The sequence below is a fragment of the Nerophis ophidion genome, linkage group LG18 (genome assembly GCF_033978795.1).
Source record: "Nerophis ophidion isolate RoL-2023_Sa linkage group LG18, RoL_Noph_v1.0, whole genome shotgun sequence".
In the NCBI taxonomy this organism is placed as follows: Eukaryota; Metazoa; Chordata; class Actinopteri; order Syngnathiformes; family Syngnathidae; genus Nerophis; species Nerophis ophidion.
Window position 1 is genome coordinate 20,093,108 of NC_084628.1, and position 12,155 is coordinate 20,105,262.

At 40.7% G+C, this 12,155-nt stretch overlaps 3 protein-coding genes across 3 annotated transcripts in view; all 3 read left to right on the plus strand.

Annotated features, from left to right (window-relative positions):
* The window catches only part of LOC133536862 (claudin-4-like), a 36,530-nt gene extending 28,590 nt beyond the window's left edge, over nucleotides 1-7,940 (plus strand). Inside the window, exon 4 of the mRNA XM_061877501.1 lies at nucleotides 6,606-7,940. Coding sequence (XP_061733485.1) covers nucleotides 6,628-7,263 — 636 coding nt within the window. The 5' untranslated portion in view covers nucleotides 6,606-6,627 and the 3' untranslated portion in view covers nucleotides 7,264-7,940. The remainder of the gene's footprint in view (nucleotides 1-6,605) is intronic.
* Nucleotides 2,716-4,416, plus strand: LOC133536861 (claudin-4-like). The gene has a single exon (XM_061877500.1). The coding sequence runs from the start codon at nucleotides 2,829-2,831 to the stop codon at nucleotides 3,489-3,491; it is 663 nt and encodes a 220-aa protein (XP_061733484.1). The 5' UTR covers nucleotides 2,716-2,828; the 3' UTR covers nucleotides 3,492-4,416.
* A 1,460-nt stretch (nucleotides 7,941-9,400) lies between the features above and the next one.
* LOC133536866 (claudin-4-like) lies at nucleotides 9,401-11,812 on the plus strand. The gene has a single exon (XM_061877516.1). The coding sequence runs from the start codon at nucleotides 9,537-9,539 to the stop codon at nucleotides 10,209-10,211; it is 675 nt and encodes a 224-aa protein (XP_061733500.1). The 5' UTR covers nucleotides 9,401-9,536; the 3' UTR covers nucleotides 10,212-11,812.
* The last annotated feature ends 343 nt before the right edge of the window (nucleotides 11,813-12,155 follow it).

Consider the following 12,155-nt stretch of genomic DNA (forward strand, 5'->3'; position numbering starts at 1 on the left):
CATTTGCTACTTCTTTCATATTTGTTATCATCTTATTATCCTCATTGATAAAATAGCTTGGTGGGTTTGTAGGCCCCGGTGTTTTACCTATTACCTTGTTCAGAATATTCCAGGTTCCTTTAATATTGTTTTTGTTTTTTTCTAGTAAGTTATTGTAATAGTCTTTTTTAGCTTGTCTCATTATTGTTATCAATTTGTTTTTGTAAACCTTATATTTCGTTTCAGCATCCTTTGTTCTTACTTTTATAAAGTCTCTATAAAGTTTGTTTTTCTTTTTACAAGCATTCTGTAGTCCCTTTATAATCCAAGGCTTTTTATTGTAGCTGTCTCTTTGTTTCCATACATTCGGACAATGTATTTCATACAATGATAGATAAATATTAAGAAAAGCCTCATATGCAGCATTTGCCTCTCCCACATACACCTCATTCCAGTCTGCTTCAAATAAGTCCTTCTTAAATTTATTTATTGCCTCTTCAGTCCTTTTCCTTGTATACCTATGGGTTTTCTCCTCCCTCTTTCTATTCATTTGACAGTCATATGTAAGAAACACAGGTAAGTGGTCACTTATATCATTAATTATTAATCCACTTTTTATATTATTTTCTATGTCATTTATAAAGATGTGATCAATTAATGTTGCACAATTTGTCGATATTCTACTGGGTTTGGTGATCAATGGGTAAAGCTCTGTACTATATACCACATCCAAGAAGTCTCTTGTTGATTTATTTCTGGGTGAGCTTAGCAGGTCTATGTTATAGTCGCCACACATGACGAATGTTTTCTTTTCCTTTACCTTACACAGTAATTCTTCCAGACTATCATTAAATGCTTCTACCTTAGACCCAGGTGTCCTATATAAACACGTAACAATAACATTTCTCTTCTTTTCTATGTCTACCTCCACAGTTACACATTAAAATAAATCATCGATTACCGTTGTCATACATTCGACAGGTTTACATTTCAAGTCGCAGTCAACAAACAGGGCCACACCTCCTCCCTTCTTGTTTTTTCTACTACTGTGATACAACTTATACCCGTCAATGGAGAAGTCAATACCTCTGTCTTTATCGATCCATGTTTCAGAAAGTGCTATTATTTTGATTTTGCTGTTTAAAGTCTTCAAGTATTCGTCAATCTTTGAGAAATTTGCATATAAGCTTCTGCAGTTGAAATGTATTAAAGAAAATTTATTATCTAAGCTAACATTGTCATTAAATTGTTCCTCTGTGTAGTAGTCACAAGTAGCATTGATTGAGTTGAACAGATGGTTATCTGGGTCAACATCATATTCCAAGTCATGTAATTTATAGTCCATGTATTCAGCTCTTGAAGACGCTTGATTCTCAGTTGTCTCACCTTCTCGTCGCGAAGCCTTCCCCATCTCCAGCCAAGGATGAGCCATGTCAGTCATACACCTAGCAGGTCTCATCTATATTGATCCAAGTCACGGAGCTCTCGAATCGTGACAACTTTGGCTTCTTCATATGGTCCATTTAGCCGAATCATGATTTTACAGTTTCGTGTCCATGTTGCTTGTATCTTGTTTTCTTTTCTGAGGATGCGTGCTTGTCTTGCAATGTCGGCGTTCTTCTTTGTAAGATGTTCATTGATGTAAACCCCAGTTCCTTTCAGCTTCCTTCCCTGCCGTAGTAACTCCGTCTTATGTTTTCGATTCACAAACCGGATCACAATGGCTGGGTTGGTTCTGCTGTCCTTCCTGGGGATAGTATGGCACGCCGAAATGCTGCCACTTTAAAGAGATATGTTCTTACTTGTAAAAAAGTTAATTACTTGCCGTTCAAATGTCTCAAGTTCGTCTGCCGGGGCTTCGGCGTCCTTGTCAGCGTCCCTGCTGCGAGTCCCGGCCACTCTTGCATACGTGCGATGTTTGGTTTCCAGTCCGCTTATAATCAGATCGTCCATTCTGGTGTATTGTTCAAGTTCGTCAATTCTTGCTTCTAGGTCGACAATTTTCTTGTCTTTCTCCTTGATGATGTTTTTTAGCATTTTGATTTCGGTCAACAACTCCATTAGTGTGTCTTGCTGCTTGGCCATTGTCCTTACATCTTCCGACAGGGAGTTGATAGATTTTCTAATCTCCTCCAAGTCTTCCTCGAGTTTCTTGTGTTTTGCAGTCATTTTCTTGAATCACGCCGGCTTTTTTACTCACAGTAGGTAAACAAGTCGTGGAAGACTTGTGGAATTTGGCGGCAGGAAGGCGGGAGAAACGCAGCCACCTTATTCCTGCAGTCTTGTAATTGGTAAATGTCGGTCAAATCAGCCTTCCAAAAGGCGGACGTCACTCGTCTCTTTGTGGCTCAGCTGGTTATACTGTTGACTGTCAATCAGAATGTGCAATAATGTTATGTTACTTACTGTGGCTTGTATATACTTTTTATTTTTATTTTTTATTTTTAGCTAAGTACCGTGCGACTTGTTGAAGGGTGGACTAGCAAAGTAAGATTTTCATTGTACGGCAAACTGTCTGTTTAACTGTGCATATGACAATAAACAATCTTGAATCTTGAATCTTTTGACCGGACCAGATTTGACCACCGGGGCTACCAGTTGTGTGATTTTTGCGCTTTCTGTGTTTTTCTGTCTCTTTATTGACAGTGCAACAAATTGCATCATTCCTTGCTTAGTTTTACTAACACGCCTGGCAACCTTTTTTGTGAGCGCGAACACAAAGAATCTTGAATGGCAGGTCTTCTTTGTCTGGGCCTCTGATGCGCTCTTGGATTTCACGCCGCCCATTCTGTGTCCGCGCTGCACTTCAGCGCTAATATTCTCCTCGCAAGCTCTCAGAAGACAACACCATGGTCTCCTTGGGCATGCAGATGGCCGGCTGCGTCCTGGCTCTTTTCGGCTGGATCGGTGTGCTGATCGTGTGCGGCTCGCCCATGTGGAGGGTGACCGCCTTTATCGGCAGCAACATCATCACGTCTCAGACCATATGGGAAGGTCTGTGGATGACCTGCGTGGTCCAGAGCACGGGACAGATGCAGTGTAAGGTCTACGACTCCATGCTGGCCCTCACCACTGACCTTCAGGCCGCCCGGGCTCTGGTGATGGTCTCAATCTTAGTCGGCGTGGTGGGACTACTAGTCGCCTTTGCCAGCGGGAAGTGCACCAGCTTCATTTCAGATGAACGTGCCAAGGCGAGGGCATCTGTAGCCGGCGGAGTCCTGCTGATCATCAGCGGATTGTTGTGCATTATTCCCGTGTCCTGGACCGCCAGCATCATCATCAGAGACTTCTACAACCCTTCCTTAGTGGACGCCCAGAGGAGGGAGCTGGGGTCCTCCCTTTACATCGGATGGGGGGCGGGAGGGCTGCTGCTGCTGGCAGGGGCCCTCCTGTGCGCCAGCTGCGTCCCCAAGAGGAATGAGGCAACCGATTACCCTCTGAACAGGTCCATGAGAGAATACAGTCCACCTTACTCGATGGGCTCGTACACGCCGACAAAGACTTACATTTGAGCTCCCGGAGACGCAGACAATACAAAACGGACAATGAAGGACTTTTAGTCCACAAGCAGGACTTTTATTTATGATTGAACGGATGATGATGCTTCCGCCTGACATGATGTTACTTATCTTAAAACATATATCCTTAACTTTTGTTCCAGGAAACTCAAACCATATTCTTTCCACGGTATAATGTGTTTATCAGGCATGATTTTATCAGAATAAATAATCTCACGCAGGTTCTCATCTATTTTGAAACATTTCCCCTCGGGTTATTTGAACTGCACGCAGGGTAGAACCTGTTTGTCAGCTCCTGGCTCAGGGATCACGATCCCCTTTAGGAACAAACTGAATGATGACTCAGGCACTCACAATGTCTGAAAAACATTCCCTTATTTCACAGTTCTGATGTTAGTTTCACTAAAGGCACTTTTTTTACACTGACTTTTTGTTGATCCTGACAACTTTCAGTTATATTTCCATCATTCATTGCATACTGTACATCTGATATCAAGGTGTTGGTTGGAGATACTTAAGCTTTACTGTATGTATTTAGCGCCCTCTAGTGGCAATTTTTGTCAATTCCAGCACAAACCTAATACATGTTGAGAGTTACAGTATGTTGTGTAAAATAACCGAGTGGACAGAAGGATATTTTGGAATGCTGCTTATAACAGTTACAAAAAAAGAGCCAATTAAAGTGTAATTATTTTATTTCATGAATTTAGTCCCCTGTAATGATGGGTCGGATCAGTTCAATTAGTAAACATTTTCAGTGTTTTCCACAGATCTATTTGAGGTGGTCGGAGATTGACCTGGGCAGTGTCAGTATGACACAATGGTATAATTTGCATAATTCCTTATTGTCAGGTTCAAACACTGATGACATCTATTAAACAAGACAAGAAGCAAATAATTAAACAGAAACAGAACTAAATTTGGCTCAATTGGTTGTCTGTCTCTCTGTGTTGGCCCTGCGATGAAGTGGCGACTTGTCCAGGGTGTACCCCGCCTTACGCCCGATTGTAGCTGAGATAGACGCCAGCGACCCCAAAAGGGAATAAGCAGTAGAAAATTGATGGATGGATGGATGGATGAGGAGAGACGCCTGGACACTGCACCATTGCACATTGTCTCACCACGTTATGGCGATAAATTGTACGCCTTTTCTTTTATTTGGACTTTCCCTGATTACATGGAAACAGCTGTTTCTAAGGGATGGGGGTCGCAAACAGCCATCTCCTTTGATTACCAATGTCCAAAAATAAACCGGTTTAAAAAGAAGTGTAGGTAGATGGTATTTCAGAGGTACAGAGATGAAGAAGGGGTTTGGTATTGGTTTTGTTTTTTTTGTGTTACAGAAGAGTTTGGGGCTGCCCATTGAGGCAGTGGTCCTGCTGTTGTGGCATGATACCATTTCCAATAGCATTAGTGGTAATGGTGTGGCTATGTATGAGTGTAGTGTGCATATGTATGTATATATTTATCATTTATTTATATACAAGTTCATTAAGTTTGTACATAGAGTGAACAGGCACTTCTAGCTCAGAGTAATTTATGATTTAAAGAAAAGGGGTGGGATTAAATAAGTGTAAACTTCTCACTCCTTTTCAAATATGTAAGAAAAAAAAAAGTCCAATGATCATTTGTTTTCATTTTTTATTCTCCATTGTTATCATTTTGTTAAAATGGCTGTTAAGGCTACAGCACTGCATTTTTTTTTTGCATATTTGAAATACAAATATATCAATCAATCAATCAAATCCAACAGTTCAAAGAAAAGGTCATAAAACAGTTCTCCGAAAAGGTCATAAAACAATTCACAGAAAAGGTCGTAAAACAGTTTAAAGAACCGGTCCCTGTAGGCGAGTCAGGCCCTGCTTCCTCTTTGCTTTGTAGTTCTTGGGTCAAGAGAATATATTTCTGTTGATTACAATACATGAAAGAAACAGAACACCTTCATGTTGCTTCCCGTCCTACACAGTGGAGTTTACAGGCCTTCTGCTTGGTAGAATTAAAGACAGCTTTTGTCCTCTCAGCGGGAACTTATGGCTACACAAAGTTTTGTGATAACTTACATACAATTATTTTAACAGTTATGATGTCTGTATTTTTTTTAAAGTCTAAACAAAAGGGTTATACATATATAAAGTAAAATGTACCACTGATAGTCACACACACGCACAATGGGTGTGGTGAAATTATCCTCTGCATTTGACTTATCCCCTTGTTCCACCTCCCTGGGAGGTGAGGGGAGCAGTGAGCAGCAGCGGTGGCCGCGCTCGGGAATCATTTTGGTGATTTAACCCCCAATTCCAACCTTTGATGCTGAGTGCCAAGCAGGGAGGTTTGATTGATTGATTGATTGATTGATTGATTGATTGATTGATTGATTGAGACTTTTAGTAGTAGATTGCACAGTGCAGTACATATTCCGTTTATACCCAAATGGCTACATAGATGATACAACAGAGGATTGGAAGAATGTCATGTGGTCAGATGAAACCAAAATATAACTTTTGGGTGTCAAATCCACTCGTCGTGTTTGGAGGAAGAAGAATACTGAGTTGCATCCCAAGAACACCACACCTACTGTGAAGCATGGGGGTGGAAACATCATGATTTGGGGCTGTTTTTCTGCTAAGGGGACAGGACGATTGATCCGTGTTAAGGAAAGAATGAACGGGGCCATGTATCGTGAGATTTTGAGCCAAAACCTCCTTCCATCAGTGAGAGCTTTGAATGGTTGACCAAATACTTATTTTCCACCATAATTTACAAATAAATTCTTAAAAATTCCTACAATGTGAATTCCTGGATTTTTTCACATTCTGTCTCTCACAGTTGAAGTGTACCTATGATGAAAATTACAGACCTCTGTCATCATTTTAAGTGGGAGAACTTGCACAATCAGTGGCTGACTAAATACTTTTTTGCCCCACTGTGTGTGTGTGTATATATATATATATATATATATATATATATATATATATATATATATATATATATATATGTATGTACATATACACTTGTCTAGAATAAATGTATTAATTTAGTTTGACTTCAAAGCCATAACAGTTGAGTAAAAACAATGAATAAAGATGTCTGCCTGTCATTTTGTTCCAGGGCTGCTAGAGGTCGTGCGCTCATGGCTCTGCAGGAGCTTGGCGTCAGCCTGACCATGATAGGCGTGGCGGGCACCATCTTGATCTGCGCCCTGCCCATGTGGAAGGTGACGGCCTTCATCGGCACACGCCTGGTGGTCATGCAGGTGTTCTGGGAGGGTCTGTGGATGACGTGTGTCAGCGAGTACACGGGTCAGATGCAGTGCAAGCTCTACGACGCCCTCCTGGATCTGTCGCCCGAACTGCAGGCGGCGCGCGGCCTCGTCTGCATCAGCCTGGTGCTGGGATGTCTCGCCTTCCTCGTCTTCCTGCTGGGGGCCCGCTGCACCAAGTGCCTGAGCCACCCCGGCGTCAAGACCCGGGTGGTGCTGGGGTCAGGGGTCGTCTTCTGCTTGGCGGCCCTCGCCTCGCTGGTGGCGGTGTCCTGGACTGCCAACAACGTTATCCGAGACTTCCACAACCCTCGCGTCCCTGAGGTGCTCAAAAGGGAGCTTGGGGCGGCCATCTATATTGGCTTCGTCACATCTGGCCTGATGGTGTGTGGGGGGGTCATTCTGTGTGCAAGCAGGCCGTCGCCGAGGACCACCTTCCATTCCAGTGTGTACACGCCAGCCAGGACATCCACACACAGCGGCTACGCCATCAAGAACTACGTCTGACCTAAACCGCTTTGACAACTTGTCTCCTCAGGCTAGGGCTGTAAGGTAGACCAGTACTAATCAAGCACGGCGGTACTATTGAATGTAAAAAAAGGTACAATACAACCTTTGATGACGCGCCGAGGCACACCAATCAACACAACACAGGCCACCTGCTCGCTAGCTCGTTAGTTGACGCACGACATGCGCCTTGGCACACCATCAAAGGCAGGGGTGTTAAAAAAATCTATTTTCCTATTTTTTAATGATTTTAAATCAATTCTAAGAAATGTAAAGTTTTTTGTTGTTGTTTTTACCCCGAAAGGGACAAGCAGAATGGATGAAGGATGGATATCTGCTCTGTCTAGCCACTTTATTAAATGTTTGGCTAGAATTTTACTAAACAAAACTAGTTTTCTTTTGTGTAATATAGACATTTATCAAAGCTGTTTATCTAGTTTATGGAGGAATTTAGTTAACAATAGAACTGGCACCCAATGTTTTTAAAAGAGTATTGATTTTGAATCGAGAATCGATTGTGAATCGAATAGTGAACCCCAAGAATCGAATCAAATTAAATTGTGCCCAATGATTCACAGCCCTAGTAGCTATATATATACATGTACATATAAAAAAAAAATATATATATATATATATATATATATGTATATATATATATATATATATATATATATATATATATATAGATAGATATATATATATATATATATATATATATATATATATATATATATATATATATATATATATATATATATACACAGTATATATGTATATATACAGTATATATACATATCATATTTCCTTGAATTGCCGCAGGGTATATAGTATGCGTCTGCCTTGAATTACTGCCGGGTCAAACTCGCTTCCCCAAATAATTAGCGCATGCTTAGTATTACCGCCTGGTCAAACTCGTGATGTCACGAGTGACACTTCCCCTATCAATATTTTCAAAATGGAGGAGGCTGATTGCAATACCGGTAATTTGAAATCGCATAAAGGGAAGAAGATTAAGAGCTATTCAGTAGGATTTAGGCTCTAAGCTTACATCATACTCAAATTTTTACTGCATGCCTTTGGTAAGTGCCGGAGTGAGCAGAGGTTTTAAAATAATTAGCGCATGCTTACTTTCACCGGATGCCTTTGGTAAGCACAGGAGTGAGAAGATGTTTTAAATTAATAAGCGCCCCGGCGGCAATTCAAGGAAATACGGTATATACATATATATGTATATAAGTATACATGTTTATATATATATATATTTGTAGGTATACATATATATATATATATATATATATATATATATATATGTGTGTGTGTGTATGTAAGCATATATGTATGTTTACATATATGTATATATACATATAAACATGTATATATACATATATATACACATGTATACATATATATGTGTATATACATATATGTATATATTATGTATGCATATATACATATATAAGTATACATGTTTATATATATATTTGTAGGTTTATATATATATATATATATATATGTAAGTTTACATATATATATATATATATATATATATATATCTATATATATATATATATATATAAACTAAAAAAGAGAAAACACTAGTAGTAATATTAATAATAAATGATTGAAAATTGGAATTAAAATAAATAAAAGACAAAAGGTACCACAGCATAAAACAGTAGAACAGGGATTCTATAACTGTGGTATGGGCTCTATATTGATACACCAAAGAATCACTTCAATAAATATTCAAACATAGTTCTACTGTTCAAACTGTGTGAAATGTTACAGTGGCAAAACATATTACATATTGTTTTTAATGAATACCTTGGCTTGCTGCGCTACTGTATTTTAATAATGGTCACTATAGTGGTAATTGGTGAAAAAGGTTTGGTCTCTCAAATTGTTTAAATACATGTATAAGGTTGTAAACAGTTTTTATTCAGTGGTCTAGCTATGGGTAGGACATTTAATTGATTCCTAGTGCATGGTGTTTACTTGAGTAAAATGGCGTGATCAGTATTAGCCAGTTTGTCTCTTTAAATTCGACTCGAGAAAGCAGAGAGTGCGTCTTTGTTTCCCCCGGCGGGCTCCAACTGGGAGAGTCGGATTGTTGTGAAGCTGTCAGGCTCAGAACAAACAGGAGTTTCTCTTGCAGCCGACACAAAAAGAACTGGTTTGTGATAACAAACTTGGTTGAGGCCGCGCCCCCCTGCGCTCCGCCGCCAGTTGTGTGTGCGTGACGGCCCGCAGAGGAGCGCAGGGCCGCGGGAGTCATGCGCTGGCGTCTGGAGGTGGCCGGCCTGGGTCTGGCCCTCACCGGGTGGCTCTGCGGCGTCTTGACGCGCTGCCTGGCTCTGTGGAATGTGAGCGGCACGCTGGACAACACCACGGCCACTCTGCCGGCCTACTGGGACGGAGTGTGGCTGGACTGGGACCACTGGGACCTGGCCCACGATGGGCGTCTGCATTGCTCCTTCTACCAGTCGCTCATGGCTCTTTCTGGAAGTTTCCGCACGTGGAGAGCCCTCATCATGGCGGCGCTGGGCGTGGGGGCGTTTGCATTTGTAATTGGCGCTGCGGGGGCCGTGTGGTTCCCCAAGCGGGGGCAAGTCAAAGTCTTTTCCGGGGCTCTTTTTGTCCTCTCCGGGTTCCTGCTGCTGGTTCCCACTGCGTGGACCTGCCATCACTCCAGTCAGCCGCTGGAGGGCGCTGTGCACCTAAGGAGAGACTGGGGACCAGCTTTGTATTTGGGATGGATCTCTTTTGCGCTGATGCTGGCAGGAGGGATCCTCCTCACCACCCGGTGTCCCACCTCAGAAGCACAGGCTGAGGTCCCTGGAGGCCCTGGGGCCCCAGACCTGGAGGAGGACGCAACTCACCCTCTGAGCAGGATCCACAGGACCACCTTCACACGCAGCCAGTATGAACGTGGATCAGTACCAATTTAAAACTGACAAATTATTTGGACGCGGTTCTTTGTGACTTCAATAGTGTGGATGAAAACGTGACGTTGTGAGAGAAAAAATACTAAAATTGTGTTTTTATTTTTGAGTAAGGATTTGAAGTGGAATTACAATTGGCACATGTATACCACAATGTCCTTATGTATATACAAGGACTGTCAAAATGAACAAGTTAAAGGCCTACTGAAATGAAGGGGGGGGGGGGGTTGCCCACATATGTGGTCCTCTCAAAGGTTCTCATAGTCATCGTCGTCCCACTGGGTGAGTTTTCCTTGCCCTTATGTGGTCCTACCGAGGATGTCATAGTGGTTTGTGCAGCCCTTGTGAGACACTAGTGATTTAGGGCTATACAAGTAAACATTAATTGATTTAAAACGGGTATAGCAGGTCAGTTCTATGTGTCGTACTTGATCATTTTGCGATATTGCCATATTTTTGCTGAAAGGATTTAGTAGAAAACATCCACAATAAAGTTCGCAACTTTTGGTGCTGACAAAGCCTCCAACAAAAAGTGCTATTCGGACCGAGGAAACGACAATTTCCCCATTAATTTGAGCGAGGATGAAAGATTCGTGTTTGAGGATGTTTATAGCGAGACTAGAAAAAAAAAAAAAAGTAAAAAAAAAAAAAAGCGATTGCATTGGGACACATTCAGATGTTTTAGACACATTTACTAGGATAGTTCTGGAAAATCCCTTATCTTTCTATTGTGTTGCTAGTGTTTTAGTGAGTTTAACAGTACCTGATAGTCGGAAGGGTGTGTCCACGGGTGTCTTGATGCCAATGTCTCAGTGGAGTCGACGGCAGTTATGGACGGCACAAGCTCAGCTGATCTCCGGGAAGAAGCGACTTTTTACCACAATTTTCTCACCAAAACCTGCTGGTTGACATTCCGTCGTGGTTCATGTTCGCTTGACCGCGCTCTGATCCATAGTAAAGTTTCACCTCAAGGAATTTTAAACAAGGAATCACCATGTGTTTGTGTGGCTAAAGGCTAAAGCTTCCCAACTCCATCTTTCTACTTTGACTTCTCCAATATTAATTGAAGAAATTGCAAAAGATTCAGCAACACAGATCTCCAAAATACTGTGTAATTATGCGGTTAAAACAGACGACTTTTAGCTGTGTGTGTGTGCAGCGCTCATATTTCCTAAAAACCCATGACGTCTTGCATACACGTCAGTATTAAACGACGTTTTAAAGACGAAACTCCCGGGAAATTTAAAATTGCAATTTTGTAAACTAAAAAGGCTGTATTGGCATGTGTTGCAATGTTAATATTTCATCATTGATATTTAAACTATCAGACTGCGTGGTGGGTAGTAGTGGGTTTCAGTAGGCCTTTAACTCATGTGACTAATCGCGTTATTGTGAACACACTTGGATTAATCGTGCGATTTATTTTGACCGTACAAGCTCAGTGATCAGATCAATGCAGTACAAAAATAGTCTGCTCGCTGGCAAATTTCACTCCAAAATACATCGTAAAAGAATTTTGGATGAAACTGTTACCAAGTGTTGTGCAAATAAATCCCATGCAAACATTTAAAAATGTTCCTGATAATAAAATCGCATTTGTGTACAAATATTGAGGTATTTTCTTCAGCAAATTTTAAATATGCAAGCGAGTAATCACCTTTGATTAATCACGATTCCTCCAAATTCCAAATTGTGGTTAATTTGATTTTATTTTAAAAAATATATGATTTGATAGCCCTATTATATACAGAATAAAAACCAGTCAAATGTGTTTGTTATTTAGATTTACTCTGTATATTTGATTGCCTTTTAGAAAACTGAATTTTTTTTTAAAAAAAATTCTTAATTGTTAAATGTAATCCTCAAGTTATCAACTACTTTCTTGAAATATTTTACTGTGTAATGAATATAAGCATTTTTCTTTAGAAGTTGAAAAACTGAAATTAACTT

What these genes read in the sequence shown, in the direction of transcription:
- LOC133536861 (XM_061877500.1), top strand. Translation starts at nt 2,829, where the DNA reads ATGGTCTCCTTGGGCATGCAGATGGCCGGCTGCGTCCTGGCTCTTTTC.
- LOC133536866 (XM_061877516.1), top strand. Translation starts at nt 9,537, where the DNA reads ATGCGCTGGCGTCTGGAGGTGGCCGGCCTGGGTCTGGCCCTCACCGGG.